The sequence below is a fragment of the Zygosaccharomyces rouxii genome (assembly GCF_000026365.1).
Source record: "Zygosaccharomyces rouxii strain CBS732 chromosome C complete sequence".
Lineage (NCBI taxonomy): Eukaryota > Fungi > Ascomycota > Saccharomycetes > Saccharomycetales > Saccharomycetaceae > Zygosaccharomyces > Zygosaccharomyces rouxii.
The window spans coordinates 411758-437439 of NC_012992.1; the positions used below are offsets into that span (position 1 = coordinate 411758).

At 38.7% G+C, this 25682-nt stretch overlaps 18 protein-coding genes and 1 non-coding gene across 19 annotated transcripts; 5 read left to right on the plus strand and 14 right to left on the minus strand.

Moving 5' to 3' along the window:
- Window positions 1-132: 132 nt before the first annotated feature.
- ZYRO0C05302r lies at window positions 133-233 on the minus strand. The gene is made up of 2 exons: window positions 198-233; window positions 133-168 (listed from the first exon to the last, which is right to left on the minus strand). It is a non-coding gene; the product is annotated as a tRNA-Trp (tRNA).
- Window positions 234-360: 127 nt separating this feature from the next.
- Window positions 361-2085, minus strand: ZYRO0C05324g (2-isopropylmalate synthase; the record flags this gene model as incomplete). Its single annotated transcript, XM_002495841.1, has 1 exon — window positions 361-2085. One exon carries the CDS (start codon window positions 2083-2085, stop codon window positions 361-363), a length of 1725 nt encoding a protein of 574 aa, XP_002495886.1.
- A 615-nt stretch (window positions 2086-2700) lies between these two features.
- URM1 (ubiquitin-related modifier URM1) lies at window positions 2701-3000 on the plus strand (the record flags this gene model as incomplete). Its single annotated transcript, XM_002495842.1, has 1 exon — window positions 2701-3000. The coding sequence occupies one exon, from the start codon at window positions 2701-2703 to the stop codon at window positions 2998-3000; it is 300 nt and encodes a 99-aa protein (XP_002495887.1).
- Window positions 3001-3002: 2 nt separating this feature from the next.
- Window positions 3003-3635, minus strand: NAS2 (Nas2p; the record flags this gene model as incomplete). The annotated part of the gene is made up of 1 exon (XM_002495843.1): window positions 3003-3635. The coding sequence occupies one exon, from the start codon at window positions 3633-3635 to the stop codon at window positions 3003-3005; it is 633 nt and encodes a 210-aa protein (XP_002495888.1).
- Window positions 3636-3925: 290 nt separating this feature from the next.
- On the minus strand, window positions 3926-5086 carry TOM40 (TOM complex pore protein TOM40; the record flags this gene model as incomplete). The annotated part of the gene is made up of 1 exon (XM_002495844.1): window positions 3926-5086. One exon carries the CDS (start codon window positions 5084-5086, stop codon window positions 3926-3928), a length of 1161 nt encoding a protein of 386 aa, XP_002495889.1.
- Window positions 5087-5354: 268 nt separating this feature from the next.
- On the minus strand, window positions 5355-5702 carry CSE2 (Cse2p; the record flags this gene model as incomplete). The annotated part of the gene is made up of 1 exon (XM_002495845.1): window positions 5355-5702. The coding sequence occupies one exon, from the start codon at window positions 5700-5702 to the stop codon at window positions 5355-5357; it is 348 nt and encodes a 115-aa protein (XP_002495890.1).
- An 83-nt stretch (window positions 5703-5785) lies between these two features.
- On the minus strand, window positions 5786-6448 carry ERG2 (C-8 sterol isomerase ERG2; the record flags this gene model as incomplete). Its single annotated transcript, XM_002495846.1, has 1 exon — window positions 5786-6448. The coding sequence occupies one exon, from the start codon at window positions 6446-6448 to the stop codon at window positions 5786-5788; it is 663 nt and encodes a 220-aa protein (XP_002495891.1).
- Window positions 6449-6756: 308 nt separating this feature from the next.
- NRM1 (Nrm1p) lies at window positions 6757-7455 on the minus strand (the record flags this gene model as incomplete). Its single annotated transcript, XM_002495847.1, has 1 exon — window positions 6757-7455. One exon carries the CDS (start codon window positions 7453-7455, stop codon window positions 6757-6759), a length of 699 nt encoding a protein of 232 aa, XP_002495892.1.
- Window positions 7456-8058: 603 nt separating this feature from the next.
- LRO1 (phospholipid:diacylglycerol acyltransferase) lies at window positions 8059-10005 on the minus strand (the record flags this gene model as incomplete). The annotated part of the gene is made up of 1 exon (XM_002495848.1): window positions 8059-10005. The coding sequence occupies one exon, from the start codon at window positions 10003-10005 to the stop codon at window positions 8059-8061; it is 1947 nt and encodes a 648-aa protein (XP_002495893.1).
- Window positions 10006-10157: 152 nt separating this feature from the next.
- Window positions 10158-11030, plus strand: ATG3 (Atg3p; the record flags this gene model as incomplete). The annotated part of the gene is made up of 1 exon (XM_002495849.1): window positions 10158-11030. The coding sequence occupies one exon, from the start codon at window positions 10158-10160 to the stop codon at window positions 11028-11030; it is 873 nt and encodes a 290-aa protein (XP_002495894.1).
- Window positions 11031-11142: 112 nt separating this feature from the next.
- On the plus strand, window positions 11143-12263 carry RAD14 (DNA repair protein RAD14; the record flags this gene model as incomplete). Its single annotated transcript, XM_002495850.1, has 2 exons — window positions 11143-11178; window positions 11247-12263. 2 exons carry the CDS (start codon window positions 11143-11145, stop codon window positions 12261-12263), a joined length of 1053 nt encoding a protein of 350 aa, XP_002495895.1.
- Window positions 12264-12299: 36 nt separating this feature from the next.
- On the minus strand, window positions 12300-14123 carry VPS27 (ESCRT-0 subunit protein VPS27; the record flags this gene model as incomplete). Its single annotated transcript, XM_002495851.1, has 1 exon — window positions 12300-14123. One exon carries the CDS (start codon window positions 14121-14123, stop codon window positions 12300-12302), a length of 1824 nt encoding a protein of 607 aa, XP_002495896.1.
- Window positions 14124-14428: 305 nt separating this feature from the next.
- Window positions 14429-15187, minus strand: ROT1 (Rot1p; the record flags this gene model as incomplete). Its single annotated transcript, XM_002495852.1, has 1 exon — window positions 14429-15187. The coding sequence occupies one exon, from the start codon at window positions 15185-15187 to the stop codon at window positions 14429-14431; it is 759 nt and encodes a 252-aa protein (XP_002495897.1).
- Window positions 15188-15954: 767 nt separating this feature from the next.
- On the minus strand, window positions 15955-17526 carry CLN1 (cyclin CLN1; the record flags this gene model as incomplete). Its single annotated transcript, XM_002495853.1, has 1 exon — window positions 15955-17526. One exon carries the CDS (start codon window positions 17524-17526, stop codon window positions 15955-15957), a length of 1572 nt encoding a protein of 523 aa, XP_002495898.1.
- Window positions 17527-18629: 1103 nt separating this feature from the next.
- ZYRO0C05610g (uncharacterized protein) lies at window positions 18630-19442 on the minus strand (the record flags this gene model as incomplete). The annotated part of the gene is made up of 1 exon (XM_002495854.1): window positions 18630-19442. The coding sequence occupies one exon, from the start codon at window positions 19440-19442 to the stop codon at window positions 18630-18632; it is 813 nt and encodes a 270-aa protein (XP_002495899.1).
- Window positions 19443-19631: 189 nt separating this feature from the next.
- BBP1 (Bbp1p) lies at window positions 19632-20720 on the plus strand (the record flags this gene model as incomplete). Its single annotated transcript, XM_002495855.1, has 1 exon — window positions 19632-20720. One exon carries the CDS (start codon window positions 19632-19634, stop codon window positions 20718-20720), a length of 1089 nt encoding a protein of 362 aa, XP_002495900.1.
- Window positions 20721-21106: 386 nt separating this feature from the next.
- Window positions 21107-22420, plus strand: HFI1 (Hfi1p; the record flags this gene model as incomplete). Its single annotated transcript, XM_002495856.1, has 1 exon — window positions 21107-22420. One exon carries the CDS (start codon window positions 21107-21109, stop codon window positions 22418-22420), a length of 1314 nt encoding a protein of 437 aa, XP_002495901.1.
- Window positions 22421-22662: 242 nt separating this feature from the next.
- Window positions 22663-24540, minus strand: CIK1 (Cik1p; the record flags this gene model as incomplete). Its single annotated transcript, XM_002495857.1, has 1 exon — window positions 22663-24540. The coding sequence occupies one exon, from the start codon at window positions 24538-24540 to the stop codon at window positions 22663-22665; it is 1878 nt and encodes a 625-aa protein (XP_002495902.1).
- Window positions 24541-25006: 466 nt separating this feature from the next.
- YAH1 (adrenodoxin) lies at window positions 25007-25543 on the minus strand (the record flags this gene model as incomplete). Its single annotated transcript, XM_002495858.1, has 1 exon — window positions 25007-25543. One exon carries the CDS (start codon window positions 25541-25543, stop codon window positions 25007-25009), a length of 537 nt encoding a protein of 178 aa, XP_002495903.1.
- Window positions 25544-25682: the final 139 nt, after the last annotated feature.

The following is a 25682-nucleotide window of genomic DNA, read 5'->3' on the forward strand; positions in this document are numbered from 1 at the left end:
GCAGTCTAAATCATTGTAGAAGAGGGTAAACTTGTCGTGTTGTATAGAAGAGGTTTATACGTAATTTGTTGGAAATCTTGTGGGGATAAGTTATTAATAGACCTTACAATAATAGTAATTGAAAAAAATAAATGAAACGGACAGGAATTGAACCTGCAACCCTTCGATTGCCAATTCCGGAAGTATCCAGGATTTAACTGGAGTCGAAAGCTCTACCATTGAGCCACCGCTTCATCTTCGGAGATAATGAAAAGGAAATGCAGATATATGCACCGATGGGAAGCACGTGGAAAAAATCAGACATTAGGTCTACCATAATGCACATATCTTTAAAGGCGCCCAAATATACCCTAAACATTATTATATACAATTGTCACGACTCAACGAGTTTAAACATGAAATTAGAGACAAAAAGGAAGCTTGTGTAACGTCCTCGTGAATACCAACCCCCCATTGGACGTGCGGATTATCACCAGTTGTCGATACTGAAATATAAGTAGCAGCTTTAGAATTCGAATCTTTACCAAGAGAGTGTTCATGATAGTCTTGCACATCCAATTTTAAATGCAATTTGGAATTTATAGCACTGATGAAACATGAAATTGGACCATTACCTTCACCTGATAGTTCTTTTACTTGTGGATCACCTTTAACAGATAAAAACACTTTGAGAAAGCACGAACCCTTATTTCTTGCAAATTCGTAATCCACTAATCCAAAGTTCCCCTCGACGTCCACAAAATAGGTGGTTGCAAATAATTTGCACAATTGCCTAGATTGTAATTCTCTACCGATTGCTTCAGTTTCAGCTTGTGCAACTCTAGAGAAGGCAACTTGTAAACCACGAGGTAAGTCTAACTGCATGTTTTTGAGAATAACCCATGATGCACCGCCCTTACCTGATTGTGAATTAACCCTAATAATCGCTTCATAAGTCCTACCAATATCCTGTGGATCGAGCGGTAGATATGGTAATTGCCATGGGACCACAGTACCTTGTGGTATTGTCTCCATTTGTGCATCGTATCTTTGAAATCCTTTCTTAATAGCGTCTTGATGAGATCCGCTAAATGCGCAGACGACTAATTGCCCACCATATGGAGCTCTGGGGTGTACTGGTAATTTAGTACATTTTTCCACAACATCGATGATAGAAGCCATATCATGGAAATCTAAATTTGGTGAAATTCCTTGTGTATAAAGATTAAGTGCCAGTGTAACCAAATCTACATTACCTGTACGCTCACCGTTGCCAAAGAGACAACCTTCAACACGATCAGCACCTGCAAGCTGAGCCAATTCTGCCGCGGCCACGGCACAACCTCTATCATTATGGGGGTGTAACGAAACACATACAGTATCACGTTTAGAGATGTTCCTGCAAAAATATTCAATCTGGTCAGCATAAACATTGGGTGTTGCCATTTCCACAGTCGCTGGCAAATTAAATACTATAGGATTTTCCCTCGATGGACTCCATGCTTCCTTAACGGCTTCACAAATTTCAATTACAAATTCAGGATCACTATCAGAAAAGGTCTCAGGTGAAAATTCATAGGACCAATTAGTGAATTGTGCATCAGGATTATCCTTCGTTAGTGATCTAACCAATTTTGTACACTTAACAGCCTTCTCTTTGGCTTCCTCTTGTGACATATTGTTAAACACTATTTGCCGAAAACATGTAGATGTCGCCAAATATAAGTGTACGATTGCATTTTTAGCACCTTTGAGGGATTCTACCGTCTTGTAAATCAGTTCCTCACGACAAGGTGATAAAACTTGCACATACACATCATCGGGAACAGTCTTGACGGCATATTGTGTGAATTGGAAATCGACACCCGATGCACTGGGGAATGAAACTTCGATTTCTTTAAAACCCATATCACATAATTTACCCAACATCAACTTCTTTTCCTCTAGGGACATCGGATCTGGCAATGCCTGATTACCATCCCTTAAATCCGTTGCTAACCAACGAGGGGCTTTGTGGAGGGACTTAGATGGCCATTGTCTATCCTGTAATTTAACTGGATTGATGAACTTTTTGTACTTGACAGACGGATCGCTATAGTACGGCATTCTTGGCCTATTGGAGGTGATGATGATCTATTAGACTAAGAGTAATCTGTCCTACAGACAGAGATGGCGTGCCTTTATATTTCAACAAACCGTTCATTCATTATAAAATGAGTCAAATATGAGCCCCTCTTTTTTTCTGACGCAATACCCTCTGTTACTGACTCAATCCTTGTACATTCTCTGTATAGTTTAAAAGGTTAGCCCTTATGCCGTATGACCCCAAGTAACCATAGCAAGCTGAAAGCTAAACCAAGAAATGAGCGAAAAAGATGGAGAGAAAAGCGGTGGGCTATTGGCACTAAAATGGTTGGATAGCTTTCGACTGAGGTAATACTAGCATCTGATGAAAAGTTGAGTCATAGCTTTACAGGCGTTCTAACCGCTATACGAATCTCATGGGACGGTTTCAAAAGGAAAATTGTCACTCAGATAAAATGCATTGACGGCTACGAAGTACGATTATAGAGAATCCTCAATGACAATGCCACGTTCTTGTGGCCCTGTTTCCCTCTGTATGGTGAAGTGAATGAGTAAGTTAGTAGCTTAAAGTGAAAAAGAAAAAAGTCAATGCTCATCGCCATGATGGAAAAACCTACCAAATAACCAAAAGGAATAATGGTTACGGTTAAAGTAGAATTTCTAGGTGGGCTGGATGTCATATTTGACAAGCAGAGAATCCACATGGTGAATGTAGATTCATCAGAAACCCCCACAGTTAAAGATTTGATAGATTATATAGTAAAAAACATGATTCGTAACCCAAACGATGTGGACGTATTCATTGAAAATGGGACCATTAGACCTGGTATTCTAACACTAATTAACGATACCGACTGGGAATTAGAAGGTGGTGAAGAATACGAGTTGGAAGACGGTGATGTTATCTCATTCACTTCAACACTACATGGTGGTTGAAATCACAGTTCAACAAGACGGCATCCCAATAGACCTCTACCGGCCCATTTGCGAGTAGGCGTCAGTGCCGTTTGTATAGTACGACCATTTCTAATGATTTTAACTGGCAATTGCCTATCTTCATTTTGAATTACAGTATTTTGTAAATTGGTCAATTTCATGTGATTACCTGCATGGATGTGACCCAATAACACTAGTTGATCATCGAGTTGAAAGCCTGCTTTAGCAGCAGGACTGGCGGGTACTACTTCTGTGATCTTTGCAAAAGGTATCCGGTGCTCTACGTCAGCTGCAACATGCGTCTCTTGTCTTGTCTTTGCTTGTAATTCGGTGAAATGCTGATTGATCAATTCATGAGATCTCTCCAGTACCTTATGCAAGTCGTTACGCAACATGTGGACGTTTCTTCTAATTAATCTAACTTGCAAAACGTCAATATCATCTCTAGGAAACCCATTAACCACCAGCGGTGAATCCATATCAGCATGCTCATCGTTAAGCCTTTGAAGATTAGACCCTAATTCCTTTTCAATTCTTTTCTTCAATGAATCCACATCTCTAATCGATAAATGTTTTAGTTGTTGTAAACCCTCAGCAATTGCCGGATCAATAGTTGCATTTGACAATTCACTCATATCTGTCTGACTTCTTGTTTATCCAACGTTCTCTATTGATTGATTGAAGACAAAGTGAAATTTCACCCTTCCATCTGATAGACAACTCTTATTTCAAAATAAAAAGTTATGAGAACCATTAAAGAAGCTTTCTACTTATACATAAATCTCCCTAACCAAAACCCAAGCGATTTACAGGATACAAATTGAATTCATAAAGGATTTTTTTGTGTTTATTCTATTGACAATAAGATAAAAAAGGTAGATATGTACAGTTTTAAAATGGCTTTAAGTTTAGTTTAACATTTTACTCACTGAGGTGGCATTTGCAATGGGTTACCATTGACGTCCAAACCTTGTTGTAGCATTAACAATTCTTCGTTACCAGCCGTCTCAAACTGTAGACCACAACCTAATTTACTTTCAGATTTAAAATGATCAATTTCACCACAGAACAAGACGGATAAAGTTGGTAAAATCTTCTTTTCCAAGAAGCAGGCAACTCTACCGTTACCATCAACACTACCTCTGTAAACAGAAGTTCTATATTCGTATTTGGCACCTAAAGTTGTTGAACCTTCAATTGTTGGTTGAATACCAATTGGAGTACCAACAACGGGATCAGTAATTGGAAGCATACCTGCTTGTAAAGTAGTTTCAATACCTGCCTCTACGCTAGGTGTAACCTTTCTCCAGAAAGATGCAATCAAAGCACCGTTGGCTTGCATTTGACCAGAGAACACCCAATCTTGCTTACTTGAGACAAAACGAGTCAAATAAGAGACACCAGCATCAGCAGGCGAAGAAGATTGAATTCTAGAGTACAAAACTTCCAAACCCAAGGATAAGTTTGGAGTAACACTTTGCAATAGAGAACCAACTGCAACACCGGTAAATGCACCCTTTGAAGAAAGAGATGGGTTTAAAGTTTTAAAGTTTAAGGAAAAATCACTACCTTGGTAATCTTGTTCCAATTGGCACATTGATGGTTGACCTTGAGCCAATTGCACATTCATTTTGAAAATGTTGTTTTTATCTAACCCATAGTTCAATCTACCAGAAAGTGATAAATCGTTATCGACATTACCTTGGATAAACATATTATCATTAGCAAAAAGAGCAGATAGTGCATAGTTTGGCAAAACGTTTGAGCCAATGGAGAATGTATGAGAAGTTTGGAATGCAGGATTCAATGAAAAGGCCTTGTTCAAATCAGCTCTTAGACCTGTGAAGAAATATTGCGTAAGGAAAACATCACGAGATACTTCTCTGTTCAAATTTTCCACAGAACCTGGATTAGATAGCGCTAGGGATTGTCTCTTATTGTGAATACTCTTGTAAGTATCGATACAGAAACTGGAAATTGGATTTGATGACCAAAAGCCTCCTTTACTTTGTTCTGGAGTCATAGGTGAAACTCCCGGCATCGTTGGAATCTTGCTAAAATCTGTGATATTGACAGGAGTCGTCATCTCAGCAATTAGTCTGATTAATTCTTGGTCCTTCTTGAACTAACCCTCGAATTTGGTAGTAGTTGGGTTCCTTCAAGTCCAAGTTTTGACAACATTATACTGAAAAATTTTAAGCAGTTGAAAAAAAAAAATCGTCATAAAGAACGAAGCGATAAGTTCAACACTCTTTAAAGCGTTATAGAAGCTCAGTTAGCCGCTTTAGAGCCCGAAGACCTATTGCATTCGATTCTACGAATTTGAATTGACCATATACCTCGTTTACTCAGCTTTACTTACGTTCCTTAAATACTTGTAGACGTTTACCCAAATCATCCAACATCTTACGCTTGACCTCTAGCTCCTTCTCTTTGTTACGAATATCTTGTTGCCATTCCTCAACACTCTTGCTCAACAGATTACGGCAGTCTTCATTTGTAGCTATTAAGCTTTTACAGTTTTTTAGCCTATGTTTAATGAATCCCGTCGAAGTTTCCAATTGGTTGGAATTACTTGGATCCTTGCGAATTTGATACAGCGAATAGAACAGATGAGGAACAAATTCACTTGGCTGAGTACTTTGATCATCATGAGGTACTAGCATATCATGTACCTGCCTCAAACCTTCATTTTGGAGCATTTCTATTCCTTGCTTTTGTATTTCTATATTTTTGTCTTTTATGACTTGGTTATTTAGTTGTTAAGAATACTAATACGTAGTACTTAGAACTTCTGGTTTTGAACCAAATTCTTAATCATGTCACGTCCAGTTAAATAGACCGTGCGGTACAAGTTAATCACATCTAAAGTACTTGTAAATGTGTCAAGGAATCCAAACGGTAACATACATGGAATCCAACCTTGGGCCAATTCAAGTGCAAATGAACCCTGGGGCATGCTGTACTGCTTGGGGGTTCCTTTTACCAAATGGTGAGTCATACCAGGCTCATAGATTTCCGGCTCAGTTAGATGAGCAGAAGCAGCCGTCTGCTGACCTTTCAAAATGGTAAAATAATCATCTGCAAAATGAACACCAGTGTGGCCTTCTGTACCGACAGCACTACCGAACAAAATCACATACTCTGAAATTGATGCATGTAGAATGATCATTTGACCCATTGCACCTCCTGCATTGTTGAAAACCCAATCTTCGTCCTTGTACTCATTGATAAATTGAGGTCCGTAATGATTAGCCAACTCATCACGCATACTTCTCAGTAGACCTTCAGTGGTATTACCTTTTTGTGAAGCAATTACCCTGTTACTAATCTCTGAAAGGGTTTGAGGATCAAAGATGTAGTTTTTTGGTAACCATGTCGAGTATAACCCATTCATGATCCATCCAATTACGCCTACGAAGACGCAAACCATGTAGAAACACTTCATTTTACCGATTGTCTTCGAACGCAGATTAACTCTATTTAATACAGGAGCTACTTAACCTTAATAGCGTGCAGTTGGATACTTGTACTAAGTACAAGTAAGGTATAACTAACCAAGGACCTCTTGGTTCTTTATCATATAATGTGTTATGTTGTCGTTTAATACTTCGTTTAAACTAGGTGTATCTCTTTTGGTCGATGATTTACATCTCGCGCTCATTTAGGAAAAATCTTTAAAAAGGCTCGAAAAATCCGACACATTCCTAGAATAATGCAATTCATACTCGATGCCCGATGATCGGTGATCAGTACTCAATGCTGGTTGCTTGTGAATAGATGGATTAGAGATTTAGCTGCTCTAACACTCATTGGTGTCTCTTGTTGTAAGAATTTTTTACCTACTTTACCTATCGGTGTTGCCGTCGTTATGGTGGTGGTTGTCGTCATTGTTGTTGTAATAGTTGCAGCGTCTTGTGGGGCTTCACAGAAGCGTAAACGTTCTCCAATTGATGCTGATGTTGATGCAGGAGAATCTCTTTCCTGAGTTCCGAGTAAATGCGATGCCTTTGCAGGCGTTTTGAAATTTCCATGAGATACCATAAGCTTTCTCTTGGGCAGTTTGGGTCTTTTGTTATGCATGTTACCAACCTGTCTTCGTTGTGTGTGTTTTCTGATGTCCTTAAACCTTTGATCGGTCTGGTTTGTTTTGTACTTGTAATATGCAAATTGAAGCCTTACTCGCAGTTTATTGGAGAGGTCATTATAATTGGTGTCGATATCACTATCTGTATCACTATCGATTTCTTTAATCCTTGGTGATTGTTGATGAGGGGTATGGTTTGTCGTTGTTGGATGTCTTGGTCTTTTCTCGTAGGGTGAAAGATGAATTAGTGATCTTATTGATGGTAATGTCTTGGCTGGCTTATCGTACATCTTACACGTCATCAGACGGTTGATTTTTGAGCTGGAAAATTCTCCCAATGGGAGTCTATTCTTATCTTCGGGGACCATTGTCTTATTCTTTCTTTTTTTGTTTTAGTCCTGTAGTATTACAATTGGGTTTGTGAGTTGAGAGTTAGAAGTGGAAAAGGAATTCTGTACAATGTACTTCTAAGAAGGGGTTCTGCTTGATATTTAAATCAGTGAGAATATGATAGATTGACATTGACAGAAGAATACCTTTAGAAGCTTATCCACCGAATGCAGAAGTCTTCGAAATTCCGTAAACAAACAAACAAAAGCTCCACAAAGAGATCGAAGCGTTATAGTTTGGGTCTTTCCTTTATGCTCATGAGTTCACTTCACAAGTAAAAGGCTTGAAAGTTTCCCTCTAATTTCTGTTGCCAAGATTGGCTTCTTCAAAGTTTACTATTTACTTTTTACCAATAAAGAACAGACCCGCGAAGAGCGAACACGATTTAAATATTGACGCGCCAGGTGCAGTGGTATAAAGGCTTGTACTCGCTACTACGGCTACCGCCACTGCTGATGTTGTTGTTAAGTAGTGGTAGTGCTTTCGGTACTGCTACAGTTAGTGCGAAGTTCCCTTAGTAGTTCAATGCGTATGCACGAATTTTTTTTCTCGTAGCTGTAGCTTTATCTGTATGTCTCTTATTACATGGGGAAAGGAATCTGTTCAACCCAATGGGAAAGATTCGACAACAATCGTGGTTGTATAGTATCACCGTGTCCACTTGCAATACGTAAAATATATTCGTTCAATTCTGCACTGCCAAGGATATCAACATGTTCTGCACTTTTAGCACCTCCTCTCATGTCAAATCTTTCAGGTTGATGTTTAATTTCCACAATGGTAACGTCTGAACCTCCTGGATTGTAAGGAGATTTTCCTTGTGCCCATTTATGACACATCGAATGTGTGATTAATGGAACGGTACCGTCACCTTCAGTGAAGTAGACCGGATTTGAGCTATCATAATCAATTGTAAGGTTTAATGTTGAGTTGGTGGGCTGCTCCTTGTACACGTAAGCCCTTTCAGTTGGATTATGGATACCATAGATGCAATAGACTTTCATATCAGGTGCATTGGGTAATGGAACTTCTAAAGGATTTGACCAGTGAGAGTGGTGCTTTTCGTTGTCTTTCAATTCCTTTTCTGTCTTAGCATACCCAAAAGTGTATTGATCATTAATACGGTCTTGCAGCCACCATGGGGACAATTGCATTATAGTATCGATAGAATCTTCTACAGTAAAATTTTTGGTAAAACGTGCATTTTCTTGTAATTTTTCAAATTTAATGAAACTACCCAATGACTCAGTATTGTTATTCCATGAGTCTTCCACAGAAGAATTTAAAGTTCCCCAAATTAAGTCACCGCCCTTAGGTAACATCGAAGGTATACCACCCCAAGTTTGAAGCATTTCTAAACGCTCTTTACGGCTAAAAAACTTTTCCAATCCATACATAGCTAATGCATTTAACTGAATGGTGTCTTTCATTTCACCACTAATAAGAGCCGGTACCGCCTTTGGTGCTCCTAACATAGTACCAGCCACATTGACGAACGAATGAACATGCTTATCGGCCCATCCTTCACCACCGTTACCATAATACTTACCTTTAGCCTCAGCCCATTTCAAGAAATAAAACACAATTTGTGAACCCATAGAATGACCAACAAGACACACTTTCTCACCACTGAGTTCGTGTATTAGTTCAATCTGTTGCTTCAATTTGGTGAAGAATCTATCACGACGTTCTAGATCCAAATACGCAAGTCTCCAATCGTACGCAGCTGTTGTCATCGTATCAGGATCGTAACCAATAGCCCCCAAATTTTGTAAAATTTTATTCCAAATCCAATATCCTGCCATAAAGAAGTCTGCTGCTTCGAACCCTTGAGCCGCTCGTAAACGAAAATAAGGCGGATCCAATCCAGTTATGGGGTCTAACATAATGTGTCTAAGCCAGCACATCTTATCGAGAACCATTGTTCTCAACATATAAAACGAACCCCACAATCTTTTACGAAAATGGGGAGCACTTTCGCATTCAGAATCACCTTCGACCCCCCATGATTCAATACCAGTTGAAATAACACCAGGTACCATTACCACGGGATGCTTGGCAGTCATATTCAACTCCCTACGCATCTGTTTACCAACCGCAAATGACTCTGTTAAATCTTGGAAGTTATCCCCAGATGAGTATCCATTTTGCATATCACCTAAAAATGAGGCCACACTTTGAGGCAGTATTTCTTTCCAATCGTCGATCAGATCTCTAACTGAATTCATGTTTAACACACTCAGACTATCGAATAGATCGCTATTGTTATTACGGACGTGATCTGCCCCCATATAACATGCGATTAGTACACCAACAATGGTCCCCAACGTAAACACCAGTCTTCTAGAAGTCTTCCAATTCTTCACATTTTGTATCACTTGCTCACGTCTTTGAGCTCTATTCTGTATAAACTCTTGTGGTATTGGTACCTCTATCTCTTCCACACCAGCGGATTTACTCTCTTCTGAGCCATTCGAATTCTTATGCTTATTGACACCAACATTAACCTTCCGTTTCTTAACCGACATATTCGACTGAGAGACTCTTCTCTTCTCTTTTGGCACGTTGAGTGATCAGAAGAATTTTTAGTTTACAAGGTTGATTCACCTTTTAAGGTTCTTCGCCCTTACTTCAACACACCTAAAAACACTGCAAGAAACAAGTAGGTAACGAAAAGACCATGATAAGATCAACTTTGAGTAGCTGGAGAGAATACCTGACGCCAGTTAGCCATAAATCCACCTTCCTAACAACCGGTAATGTTACACCTGATGAGTTTAGAAAGGCTGGTGATTACTTGTGCCACATGTTTCCTACATGGAAATGGAATGAACCTTCGAAGGATATAAGTTATAGGGATTTCCTGCCTCAAGATAAGCAGTTTTTGGTGAGCCGCAAAGTACCCTCCAATGAAAGAGCCCAAGAATTGGTTAGTGTGAGTCAGAATGAACCCGAAGTGGATGAAGACGGTTGGTTAGTAGAAGGTCAATCAGTTGAAAAAAGTGCTAAACAACATCCAAAGAGTGAAAGCGCTATTGAAGTGGACGACATTGATGAAATGATGAAAGATATGGAGATTCAGGGCAATGACGATATCGTTGATATGCCAGTCAATCAAGGTGAAAGATACTACGATTTGTACATCACTTATTCCACATCATATAGGGTTCCCAAGATGTACATTGTTGGATTTAGTAGTGCAGGTGTTCCACTAACACCGCAAGAGATGTTTGAAGATATCGCACCAGACTATAGGACAAAAACGGCCACTATCGAGAAATTACCGTTTTACAAGCATTCAGTTCTATCAGTCTCAATACATCCTTGTAAGCATGCTAATGTCATGAAGACTCTGCTGGATAAAGTACGTACGGTAAGGCAGAGACGTAGAGAGGAAGAAAATCGAGAGAAGGATGATCAAGATGATTGGGAAGATGTACAAGAAGATTTGGACGATGCACTACGTGTGGATCAGTATTTGGTGGTTTTCCTAAAATTTATCACTAGTGTGACACCAAGCATAGAACATGACTATACGATGGAAGGTTGGTAATTTTTTTCTTTTCGGTTACATAATACAATGGGCTTTTAATATATACGTATGTATGTATGTATATATTTCATCGGATTCGCAATATAGATTAATATTTGGCTAAGTAAATGAGATGAGCAAGATGAATGATGAACAAAAAGCTAGAATAGTATGTTAGCGGGGTTTACTGACTACTTATCTTGAGATGGAATGAATGTACTAACTAAGTCTTACTAGGAAGCTAACAGGGAAAGGGCTCTGGAGAGGTTGAAGAAAAGAGGAATCCTTAAAGATAATGAGCTGAAGCAAATCGAAAAGAGGAACGAACCCACTAAGGAACCTTTTAAGGAAGCTACTGCAAACACACCACATCAGTCACTAGTTACTGAATCGCAGGCATCTGCTAATGTACCATCAAATTCAACGTCGTCAGACGCATCAAAACCAGAAGAATCTAAAAAGCGTCCACTAGAGCGTATAAAACCTTCTATTCGAACTAGAGATTACATTGAATATGACTTTTCCACCATGAAGAATTTGCATGGTGGGTATATCAATCCAGAGGATCGTCCAAGTACATTTGATGATGAAGATGTAATGGGTTCTAAAAGACAAAAGACATTAGAAGATTGGAAAAGAGAACAACAGGAGCGTAGATATCTTTATGAAAATGCACCACCCCCAACACACATTTCCGAAGCCTCCAAGTGCATCGAATGTGGTATAAACATTGAAATGGATCCGGTTATGGATGATGTCTTCAAAATAAGAGTTTGCAAATCTTGTGTGAAAAAAATGCCACAGAAGTATTCGTTATTGACTAAAACTGAATGTAAGGAAGATTATTTTTTAACTGAATCTGAGCTTATGGATGAGACTATCTTCCACAAATTGGAAAAGCCGAACCCTCATTCTGGTACATTTGCTAGAATGCAGTTATTTGTTAGATGTGAAGTGGAAGCATTTGCATTTAAGAAGTGGCAGAGTGAAGAAGGTTTAGACGCTGAGTGGCATAGACGTGAAGCCGGTAAGGCTCAAAGGCGTGAGAAAAAATATCAGAAGGAGCTATTGAAGATGAGAATGAAGACAAGAGCCCAGGAGTTTACCACTAAGATCAAAGAGCGGAAGCATGGTAAGGCTCACGAGCACGATTTTAGTGCAGCTATGGAGGGCGGTACTGATGAAGATGGTCACAAATTGCTACGGCGTCGTTGTATTGAGTGTGGGTTAGAAACAGAAGAAGTGACATTGTAAAATAAATTACACAGTATTCTAATTTTTTTGTTCGTTTTATAGCTCTATGAGCAGCTCTTCCTCCTTAGGAGGAGCAGCAGTTTCCTCGGCTGCTGGTTCCGACACATGCTCTGGTTCTTGTTGAATCACTTTGCGTGATGGTACTGTAGGGAAATTGAAATTTGTTATTTCACTTTGGCTTTTTACTGTGGACTCCTCTTCTACTGGATATGGTGCGGTTGCAGTCTCTTGACCTGATTTACTACGTTGATGGGTTAACAATTCCGGTGTCGATACTGAACTTTCCATTTCCTCCTCCGTAGTTGGGTATGGAGGTTCTGAAGGAACACTGGCTAGATCTGCACGTCCAGTTGGCGTCTCAGTGACAGGCATCTGTAGATCACGGATTTGGTCCAAATGGCGCTGGGGTGGTGCTACAGCCGCATGTGTCTCGATAGGTTGTGGTGGTTGCGCCGTGCGTTGTGCGGCTGGTGCGGTGCGGGTCTGCTGGTAATAAGTATATGGATCTGAAGGTCCCTGAGGCACAGTATATCGTTCTGAAAGGTTAATACTTTGCAGTTGTCTTTCAAGTAAATCATCGTAAATGTTCATGATGTCAGAAATTTTTGTATTCATATCTATCAGTGAATTGTATTTTTGCACAGTGTCGTTTAGGGCATGGTTGATCTTAGGTCTTGATCCAATAACCTTTTGATAAAGTCTCTGTAACTGCGTATCTTCTAAAATTTCAGTAGCTGATTGGCCTTTCATTCTTTCCACTAGGGAGGCAAACAAATGAATATCTTCTTCTTCTGTAGCAGTAACGTCTAATGACGGTAACTGCCGTTGTTGGAGCTGTTCTTGTTGAAGCTGTTGTTGCTGTTGATTTTGCCACTGTTCCTGTTGTTGTTGTGCTGTTTCCCTTCTACGTTTCTCCTCCTCTGCAAGAGCCAAGCTTGCAGCGATAGCGGCTTTCAACTCTGGATCATTTTCTTCTTCCGTTGTTGGAGCAGGTGCTGGTGGTGTAGTCTCCTTAATTATTTCATCACTACCACCTTTCGATTCTTTCAATGATAATTCGATGGCTTTTTTCAACTGCTCATCTTCATCGTAAGCTTGTGACTTGGATTTCTTATGTCTACCACTATGATGATGTTTCTTCTTACCGTTAGATAGATGTTTCTTGCTGTCGTAATCTTCAAAACAGTCATCACAAACCCTTACGGGTTCGTAAATCCCCAAATCTGGCAAAACGATGCTATTTGATGAATGATCTTGGCAGAAGACACCTCCACACGATCGACAGTGATGTCTTCTTAAAAACAATGAGAATTTCTTGGAGCAGATCATGCATACATCAGAATCAACCCAATCTGCGGGGGTACGAGAATCAAACATAGCAAGCGGTGATGATCCATCTTGAACTTCTCTAGGGAAATCCACACCCCGAGCCACCAATTTCTCATAAACACGATTCACATAGCTAAATTGTAAATCGTTCTTGAATGCAATGTGTAATTCGTAGAGAATTTTCGCAACTAGAGACTCAACATCATAGTTATCAGAATTTTTCAAAATTGCGTGTTCCATCGTATCCATAAACTCTCTTGAACAGACCTCTTTGATAAAGGGAAACCCACCATTTTTAATACATATGTCAATGAGTCTCCATGATGACAGTTGGACATTCGGATTATCACTAGTATTAACAACTCTTCTTTTTAAACATCTCATACACTCCTTAGGTGTTAGCCTTCTTGATCTCACTATATCAGAGACTTCCAACGCCACGGGTAGGTCTAACTCACCATGTGGGATACTTTCACTAGTGGCCCTTTCTATTAGGGCATCTAATTCACCACTACTAGTAGTAGACATCATTGAAGATAAACAGGGAACAGTATATACTTATTATTATTAGCTCTTTTAGTTGTACTTAGTTGGCTGTCTTAATGTTCCTGATTGTTAATAGTACCCTATGACAGCCTATAGTCATATTTTACGTACTATGATAGTGTAAATTATCGGATTCTAAGATAATGAGTAAAAGTAAAAGTACGAGTATAAGTATACACCAGTATACATGTCCAGCCCAGCAATTCCACCGCTAGGAATATTAAATCAACTTTACGACAGAAATGAATTGAAAATTGAAGTGAAAAATGGTCTTTTTTTTCTCTCTTTAACTAACTTGACAAAAATACCACGGATCCCACACCAATCATACCAGCACTTAGGTACCAAACTAAGTCTGAGTTTAGAATGCTCTTTGGTTTTGATTTAACTGCATTTGTTCTGTGTCTGTTTTCTAAATTACGTCTAACAGTATCCCTGAGTGATCTCTTTTGCTTACCAGTAGGTTTTGCATTATCAGAGGTAGCAGCCTCGGTTGGATTTAAAGTTTCAGTTGGTAACATCATTGGTGGTCTGTAAGCCAAATACAATGGTTGTAGAGGCGATTCATCGAACTGGAATAGTTGTAATTTGTACATCCCATGATAATCGTCTAACTGAGTGTAAAAGTGGTGGAAATTTATGGTTTGATTATAACGGTTATAAGTTGAAACACCGTTGTCATTACATGGATCGCTAACCAGCTGACGACCATCGACAGCGATTGGATTTAGAATTAGCGTACCATTATCCAATAAATCGTAGCTACCATGTTGGAACGTTATTGCAGCTGACGGACATGTCGGATCCTTTGGGTTTCCACTGACTAAATAGGTTGCCATTTCCCAATGGCCATCCTCTGTAAATGAATAAGAAATTCCTGGTAATGAAGGTTCTATGATTAATTCATCAACAGGATCATAAAACCCAGGTCCTGTGAAAACTTGATTAGATTTAGAAGACCATGTACCAGTTAGGTCCTTCTTGTCCACTGCTTGGACATATGAACTGTAGCTAACCAACAGAGCAGAAACGATTGACAACAGTTTCATCTTAGAAGTATTCGAGGAAATGTGGTTGATATAGTTCAGAACCAGCGAAAGTAAGTTTGTTCGAGCAGACAGTTAGTTGAACAAAGGTTGGTGCTGAATGGTAGGTAGTGTCAAAGAGATGCTGATTGTTCTTTCTTCAAATGGGTTGAAAACTATTCAACATCTTCATACTTTTCGTGTCGTTGTTTTCAGATTCCTAATGCAACGCCTCGAGGTTTCCCATCTGGAGAAACCATCTTCTCAGTCGTTCTAAGTGATGATAATACCCATTTACATATATAAATATTTGGATTTTCTGGGCGGCAATGATTAGTTTTCAGACTGTCTTTATATTTTTAATTACTTCTTGAGACTTTACTTTGGAATTTAGGACTTTTTTCCTAAAGATTAGGCCTTTTTTTCGATTCTTTAGTGGAAAATAAGTGGAATATAAGTACCAGGTCTGAAGTATAGAGATGGAGTGATAATAGGGTTCAAAGCCGCATGCAATAGCGTAGAAATAACTTTACATAGCTCTGTCAAAATTTTAAATTGTATTGATGAATTTAGGACCCTCAAAATACGGCTACCAAATGGTGTAGCAAGAGACCGCCTCGTTCAGCCGTATGGGGTAGCGATAGGCGTAATACTAAAACTTACTGTAAGATCGATCAAAAAATCTCTTGTAGCAATTACCAAATGATTAAGTTACGTAGTTAACTAAAAGTCTATACTGAGGCGCCGAACTATAAGGGAATGAATTATTTATAAAAACGCTTGACCATTCATTATGCCATGGTGTTCACATTGCCAATTGCCAACGATATTACGGATGATCTATTGCTAGAATTCGAACTGTTAACCGTTCCACTCGGGGAACCAAACATTCCATTACTGATAAATTTCGCTCTCGGAGGAATTTGATGAGCTGGAATTTGATTCTCTTTATCTTCTTGTTGATGTTGCTGATGTTGATGCTGCTGCTGTTCGTAAGATTTCTTATTAGGAATGCTGTTAACACTTAATGTGCTACCACAAGCGCTTCCACAAGTACTGCTGTCATTAACATACTGTCCGAAACTGTAAATTTGTGGGGTGATCGGCGATGATTGATCCATATTTGTACTGAAAACACTGTTATCAGACTGTGTACTTGTATTTCTCATTGGGGTATAATGTTGAGAATAAGTGGGGGAAGGTGCCCTGGATAATTGGTCGAAATAACGAGAGCTAGCAACACCTCTTCTTGATAAGTCCATGGCGGATGCGAGTTGTAATTTCTTGTGCAAATCTGATTGATAGCTCTTTACAGTAGAAACGAAATCTAGAACGCCTGTACGGTTCTTGTAGACTTCCAAAAGAGATGCTGGTGTATGAGCCACGGCATTGATGAAAACGTTTAGAACTTGAGCTTGATTTGTAGTTGTTGGTAAAGGCGTAACCAAAAATGGACCTTGGTCTTGATCAGTAAATCTACTGAGCATAGAAAAGATACCATGAGAAACTTCAAACATTTCGTATTTCAATAAATCGTATTGCCAGGTAGAAAGATCGATTAAAAATCTTTTTAGGTTTATCAATTGAATTTTCATTTCTAAATCTTCATCTTCCTCCTCCTCATAAATGTTTTCTTCGTCATCCACCGTTGCATCACTATCATGAGATTGTTGTGATTGTCTTTTTCTTAACCATTCTTTATTATGTTCTAATTGTCTTTTGTAGAGTTCGTACTGTATTAAACAGTTTTCATCAACGTTTAAAACGTAGTCATTAATCATTGGTTCGTAAACATCCCAATTTAAAGTATCTAAAATGTGTCTCTCCATTTGCATAAACATAGATTCGTCAAAAACGTCGGCCCCGCCGCAGTAATGAATCAGTTCAGATAGACGAGGAATACGAGCTCTTGAGTTAGGTCCATAGAACCTCCCACCAGTGGGTATGGAAATATTGTTAATGATATGATTGCAACCTCCCCAAGTTTTAGCAGCCAACCAAAGACAAGTCGCCACAACAAGCTTGGATTGGTCCTGTAAAACGACACGTTTTGAGCAATAGCGGTCATAGAGTCTTACAGCGTGATAGAATATACCATCAGTAACACGAGACATTACTGACAGTTCGAACAAAAATGTAACTATTGCTGATCTGGTATGTGTTGGTGTCATTTCTGGTTGTTGATCGATCAACTTAGGGTCGGGTTTGAATTTACTTGATAGCGTCAAAACATTTGTGGAAATTTCTTGATGATATTCTTGTACCGTTTCGTAATGTGCTAAAAGCTCAGCATTTGATAATTCAATTGGATAATAAGTTTGTTTAGCGGTAACGATGAGTCCCAATCTTGATGCATAGGCCATTATGCGCGGTTTTAGTCTTTTCTCAAAAGTTCAGTAGGGTATAATTGATAAATGTGATAACAATATTGAATTCGTTAAGACCAGCAATCACAGAATTCTAATTGAATCAACTTGTGTTCTTTGTATTAAAGGAATGATGCAAACGAAAGACAAAAGCTTAGGAAGGATTGGATGAACCGAAAGTATGGATGTAATTCCAGACTAGCAATTCAGAAGGCTTACGTACACTGCAACCAAAGAGAGAGTGGATTAAACTAAGTTGGGGAATATAGAGCAGCGATGTGCGAAAGATATCCTCAAAGAGATCAGAAACAAAAAAAGCAGTGCGTATTAAAGGATTCACAATTTTTCAAATAAAGTATTCTCAGATCTCAATTCAAGTTGGTCGATTTGGATTTTTTATATAGAATTGAATAAAGGATACAACTCTGCCAAGGCCTTGTATCAATAGACGTGGAACTGCGAAAAATCGTAAAAAAAAAAATTCACCAATTGTTTACTAGACCACCATTGAACCTTCTTTACCCTTTAGCCTCATTTGCTAAATTAACAGCCCAGAACGCCAATTGCTCCCCACGAATCAATCGAGGTTTTAGCCGGGCGTGTCGGTTTGAACAATTCCATTTGGAAGTCCCACCACGGAAGTCCTTTCCCATATCTGCATCAACCAAATGATCAACACCAAAAATGACGAACCGTAAAGACTGAGGGCCAATGCCGCTACCAGATCTGAATAGATCTTTTTTCGCATCCCAATACAACAATAAAATCAATTAACAAGTCGCCATCAGAATCCAAATCTGGTAATCGTAGACAATTTATCTGGAGTTTTTCTGGATTCCACGAAATTTATCTGTAACTTAAGGGAATCTTGAGTCCTTTAGTTGATTTACTACCCTAATCATACAGCATTTTCCTCAACGAGCATTGGTTTGTACTAATACCACGGTCCGCGTAATTACCTAAAGGAGCGAAACGTCCTTCCACGAGATCACGTGAGTATGTCAGTATTCCGCATTCATATTTGATAAAATTGTCGGTGGTCTTTGTTTAGTATGGTTTGATTCGAGTTCCTTGGGCTATTGGCTACTGATTGGTTCTAGCTAGCTATTTCGTGGCAGTTGTACGATTTGTCGTAATAAGGAACTGTGATTTCGAAATTCTTGCTTGTAATAAGGTTTCTTGGGTCCCACGAAATGTAAGAGTTGGTAGTTTGGCGCCAGTTCATTTAGGCATAAGATGGTCGTAGTAAAAGGAGATGGAGCGATCTGCATCTTCTCTGCCTGGTTTTCTTTCAGCCTAACGAAATGGTAGTTACTAAAACCTCGGGGCATTGGAGAACTGGAAAACAGCTGAAATTCAGGTAATCGGTAACAGTTCAAATGGATCGTTCTTGACTTGGTGAGATCATCATATTTCCTAACGAGACACCATAAAGTGGTAGTGTGTCTGTCAAACCACAAAGAATCCTTTGAATTCTGTTGTAAAGTAATGTACCCCAAACATTTCAGACTAGTGGTATTGAAGATGTGTAAATTGTCCAGAACCTCTTCTCCAACTAGAAGAAAGCCGAAGGACCAGATGACGTAAACTATGGAGATAACGAATTCGACTTGCAACACAACGGTTGAACTCTGCAATCCCTCATTGGAGTTGACAGCGTCACGGCAGACAAAATGATCAGAGTTCCAAATGACATCTATGGATAGGCCTTGGTCATGGTCATTGGTAACAAACACAGATATATTTTCTGGGTTCTTCAAATTCTCTTGACTCCAGGCGGCAATTACCACTGTTGACCCCTGTTCATTGATCAACCTCGTAAATTCAAACCTATAGCCGCCAGAATCTTCTTGCAAGAGGTATAGAGTAAACCCTTGCTCGCTCCATAATGTAAAAATGTTAGCATCATTCATAGGCAGAAGCTTTTTATGCCTTTGTGTTTGTAGTCCTTTTCTCTTGTGCTTGATCCTTATTTGTTTTTGTTCATTGTTTTAGTGTTGAAAATCTTGTGAAGGGACCCAAAGTTTGGTCAACTTGAAGGTCAAAATGGTAAAATCGTTACTGAGACTCATTTGGAACCTTTAAGCATTGTTTTATGTGAAATGTCAAGCGAGCAGGTGGATGAAAACACTAGTGGTGGGATTCATGGTCTTTATCGATGGACTATGGATGCCTTGTTTGGATCAAGAGTATCACCATCTCGAAAGTATAGAGAATTTGCACAAGACGATACCAATTATAAATCTAGAGATGAACTCTTCAAGGGTAGCTATAAGGATGGTAATAGCAGAGGTAGATCGAACTCTTGGAGTGGACTAGATCCGAATTTTTACAGGCGACATGATTTACTACCGCTGGAAGAAAGTCAAAGTAGTAGCAAGAGCAGTCTAATGGATCCTGTTGATTTGCACCCACGAGCGCCTGCTTCTCCTGTGTTAGATACTACAGATACTTTCGGCGCAAAGAAAGGCTCTTGGAGAAGAAGTGAATCTACCATTGAATTCAAATCACCGAGTGCTGATGATCCGGTGGTATCCAGACTTTTCGAAAAGAGGAAGCCAAGACATAAAGAGAACGTTATTACTCAAAGATTGGCACCACAGATTCCTGGTAAATTTCCATCACCTGTAAAGGGCCCATCGTCGGATTATACATCAGAATACTTGGAAATCTTAAACCAATTGGATCGTAACGGTAGAGCATTGCAAGAAGTGAATAGAGGTCTATGGGAACGTTGTGAACAGCGTCAGCGTCAAGAAAAGTCGTATAGAGACAGTTATCGTGAAACTAGAGCTGAATTGATCAATGAATTGAAACAATCTCGTAAATTGTACGATAATTACTACAAACTTTATGGGAAATACCAACAGCTAAAGGCCATAAGCAAAGAAACACTAGATTTACAATCCAAAGTCAACAACTTAGAATCAGAACTGGTGGACACAGCAATTAAGAAGGAGAAGCAGATTCATGATTTACACAAGCAGCTCTTCCAAGCTGAACTTAGAGCTCAAGAAGCTGAATCCAGACGTCAACGTGATGCTATAGCATACGAGTCACGAATTGCAGATCTACAGAGGCAGTTGGAAAATCGTTATAGACCTTCTTCCCCAGTTTCGTATAGAGATCAATCTACACTTTCAGACTACAATGCGTCTGTGGATACACAATTCCTAAAGAACCTGGTCTAGCCAAATGGAGTGCATGGTGGTGTCCATATGCGAAAGCTCAAATCTGACCGTTGATCGCCAATTGGTGTCAAATGTGCCTTCCACGGCTGAATTCCATCAATAATATTTACTATTGAGTGGTTCGTATTACATGATTTGGAATTTTCTAACATGTTGAGAAAGAATAGGCAAAACTATCAAGATGTTAAGATGAGCCATCAAGAGTGATTCAATAACCGGAGTTTTAAAGACGAGGTTTAAGGAACCTTTGGGAGTTTTCAAACGTCTTCCTAATTTTTCTCGAATCCCTTTTTTCTTTTGCTAGTTGAATTTACTTCAATTCTCATTTCTTTGGCATATTATTTTTATTCGAATCACTAAGATCAGAATCAAAAAATTGAAAAGAGATGTCGTTGGTGAAGTCTCAAAGCAATGGCATTAGTTCGGAGGAATTGCGTAGAGAGCCATCCGCAGGCCCTATGTCTGAGAATGGCCCAGTGAAAAACCAAGGTGTACCAATGGCACCATCCTTATCTGATATTACAAGGGAGAACTCAGACGCCCAACAACAACACCAACAGCAACCACAGATAGCACCATCTAATCAAAGAATTGATCTTTTAGGAGAATTTACGGGACTTCTCGGTAAGGAGAATTGGACCAAATATGCACAAGTAATTAGCTTATTCATATTGGGAAAACTATCGAGAAAAGAGCTCTGTAATGAATTGGATCTCTTATTTCAGCCTGCTGCCAATAGTGGTCCTAGTATGAGGCCTTCCCTGGTACGATTGCATAACCAATTGCTACTGGGGATTATGACCAATTCTCTGAAAAATTCTCCTTTAACTGGTAATGATAGTAGTTGGGGATTTGGTAATGGTAATGCTGGTGGTAGTAAGATGAAGCGTATCAATAAGCATAACTCACAAATTGAGACTTATAAAAAGATTGTCATGTCACTTCCGATTAAGGATAGGCAAAGACTTAAGGGAATCACTAAGGAAGCAGGCAAAAGAGGATTTGTACTTTGTTCAGTTTTGCAAGCTCGTTTGACTAACATACCTAAAATTCCCATCGTAATTAATCCGGAAACATTGAAAAGGGTTAAGAGTAATAATTTAAAGACACCATTGGAGTGGTCGCAAGATATTATGACTGGATTCAATGCACCACTGGCTACCGATAATTATTCTTTACCAGATACCGAATCGCTTTTCCTAAGGATGGTGGGGATCGCTCGTGAGCATGGGCTAGTGGGTGCTGTAGACACAGGTTGTGTGGAGCTACTCTCGTTGGCATTGGATAATTATTTAAAAGATATTATCGAATCTGCTGTTGATACTGTAAGATATCGTAGAAAGAGGTATTCTGAGTTTTACGACATTGGAGAGAATGGCATGTACGAACCAGTGTCAAAGGATTCGTCAATCGAAGAGCTAGACAATAGGGAAAAACCAAAGACCTTATCTCTGAGTAATGAAGACCTTCACGAATGTTTTACACTCTTCCCTAATTTGGTGGAGCCTATGGGATCAGTTGTTGGATTGCCCATAGTAGGACTTGTCAATGATGATGAATTGGTGGCCACTAAAAGCAGCATCGATGATTTACCAGATTTCGCACAAGATAGACCAATTTTTACGCCATTAGATGAAAGAAATGTAGGGACAAGGGAAGAATTAAATTGGTTGATCAAGGACATTTTGACGGAAGAGTGATCGTCATGCTGGCACATGCAACGAATCTTTTTGACTTTACTGTTCTAAACTCACAAATAGTAATGAAAAACAATAAAATAAAAATTAAAAAAATAAAGTTGATCTTTTCTTACCTTCAAAAATCATTATCAGTTTCCCTTAAAACAATATGCTTTTCCTTTTAGTACTTTTTGTGTTTAAGTTGTATCATTAATATCATTATACAAGTAGCTACTGGGCACTTTGCCGCTGTGAATCTATAATTATATCGATCTCCTACCATTTTTCAAATTTTTCATTTTGGAGATCCTATTTGACAGGTCCAGTAACGATCTATAGTTATACTTGTCATTCAGATTGAACCAAAGACAAGATTTGGTATCTAATAGGAGTTTTTTGAATATGAGACTTATTGGGGATTTCATTGTTTGACCTGGGCTTACCACATTATCTAGGATGGAAATCATTCTGGAATCACAGACTTCTAGGAAATAAAAATCTATAGGTTTACCTTCTAATTTAGAATCTCCTACCATTGGAGTCAGTTGAAATTTAACAACGCCAATCCCGGAAGAGACGCGTGGAGTCTCTTGTAGTATGCTAGACGGCAGATCTTCAGCACCATTCTTTATTCTTATAACGCATGAATCTATTTCAATGGAATCTTTTTCGATCTTTAATTCAATTTCTTTATCATCTTTTGAAGCATCTTGTGAAAGCATATCTTGGGACGGCATTTCTTCTGATAGGAAAACATATTGTAAATCGATATGGTAATGTGGCAGACATTTATCGCATAGAAAGTTCAATAGGGCAAATCGAAGACTAGTCCAAGGTTTACTACTCACAGATATTAGGTTGAAATTTATACCTCTCCCCAAACACATATCATGGTACATTTCGTATTCCTGGAACAACATTTCTTTTTCGTCCATTAGTATAGAGGGAACGATCCTGTTGAAAGAATAAGTATCATCTACGCATCTTTTGGCGTAATCCACTTCGCAATCTTGGAACTCACCTGTCACATATGCGAATCTACGAATTTGTCCCTTCATCTCATCGATTGAATTTTCCAATTTTCTTCTACGCAGTTGTTCTTGTTCCATCTTGTCAAATTTACTGTTATAAAATTTTTCCTCCCTATGAGCCAATTCTTGAACATCTTGTGTCTTCCTATCTTCTAACTCGTATTCTATTAAAAGGGTATCTACTTCCTCCTTCAATGGTTTATTATGCTCTTCAATTTCCAGAATTTTTTGTTCAATTTGAACGACTCCATCTTCCAATTCTCTACAATCTTTATCACATGTTTCCATCTTTTGAACTAACGATTGATGTTGAGAGTCTAAATCTTGTTTCTTGTTCTTTAATTCAGTTTGTTCTTTGATTAATTCATCCATTGGACCCGCCTTTAGGGATTTAAATTTTTCCAGTTCTTGATCTAACTCTTTAGAGTATTCATTGCATCTATCCTGGTTTTGCTTCCGTAATTCTTGCCATTTCTCCTCTACTTGAGCCATTTCCGTTTTCAACTGTCGTATTTCTTGTTCAATTTTTTCATCAGGTTTTAAGTTTTCCAATTGTAACAATTGCTTCTCCCATTTCAACCGCCTGTCATCTTGTTCCTTACGCAATTGGGTTTCTAGTTCTTGTAATTCTACAGACCATTTCAAATGTAAATTGGAAATATTCATCTCTTCATTCCGCCTTAACATTTCAATTTCACCTTCTTTCAAATCCAACTGTGATACTTGTTGACTTAACTCCTTCTGTAATTCAGAGCACATGGTAATTCTTTTCGAAATTGCATACTGAATGTCAGGCAACTGCCTCTCCCTTATCTGAGCCGATTCCTTTTCAATCTCTAAAATTGCATTACGGAAATGATTAATATCTTTAATAATTTTGCGTTCCCTTTTCTTAACTTCTTCAATTACTGTAGCATCACCATAGATATATTTATTGAGCAATCTGCGATTCTGCTGTTGTGAATGACCCTCAGATACATGCCTTATCGACGGTCTGGTGTAAACGTGATTAGTCACATCCTGTAACATGGGCGATGATGATAATCTACGTCTTTTAATCGAGAGATTCGCACCGCTGGTTGAAATGGAAGGTATCTTGGAATGGTTCATCTTTTTATAGTTATAAATTTCTAACGGTATCAAAATCGTTTCAAAAGTGTGTGTTTTAACTCTATTACAAAAGTAAAACAACTGTTAAAACTGATTTTGGGGTAAAACCACCACTGGAATGTTTCCAATCCACTTGTATACACTTCAAAACCGTCAGAGAAGTGCTCAAAATTGGGATTGTTACTTCTCCTGTCTTAACTCCATTGTCAACTAGTACTATTTTGATGTTTTTGTTGACATGATGAGATTGACATAGATCATCAATCATATATGACGAAAGATCATCGATTCAATTCAATTGATGAAGAATGAATAAATAAAATTATAGAAAAAGGGCATCAATTGACCGATTTATGGTGATCAAGATGCTCATGTTCAAATTCTACAGGTCTGAAAATGGCATGTTGATACTATTTACAATTGGAATTAGCGATAAAGGGAGGTAAAAACGATCATAAGTCACCAATCAGTCAAAATCACTTGCATTTACGTTTCTTGTCATTGCCGGTAGAGCTACACGAATTCCATCAATATCTTTTGACATTTTAATTTGACATCCCAATCTACTGGTCTCTGTGAGTCCGTACGCTAAATCTAACATATCATTCTCATCATCGTCCGATTCAGGTAATGCGTCGAAATAATCTGGATCCACAATGACATGACAGGTAGAGCATGCACAAGATCCACCACATGCACCTTCCATTTCTAGATTGTTTGCCTGTGCGATATCCAGAAGTGAATCTCCTTCTGCCACTTCATAAGTCCGCTGTGATCCATCCTTTAGGATAAAAGTTACTTTTAGTTCTTCGCCAGGTTTTGGGGGCGTTAAATGACCATGAGAAAGTTTAGAAGTGGTAGAAAATGGTTTGGTATGTGTTAAAATGGTACGACGAGCAACTGGTTGTTGTAAATTTCTCATATGATTTTGAGCATGGAAAGCTCTACGTGAGGCTAAAACAGCACGGTTGACCATAAAATTGATACGTGGTATTCTAAACATGATGCTCAAGTCAATGATTCAGCAGATCTCCGATCGTGTTCAGAATTTTGTAAAGACGTTGGTTATTTTTATAGTGTTTGTTCTCTTTGTAATGTTAAGTGAAATTCGAATGAAAAATTCACAAGAGTCATTCCTAATG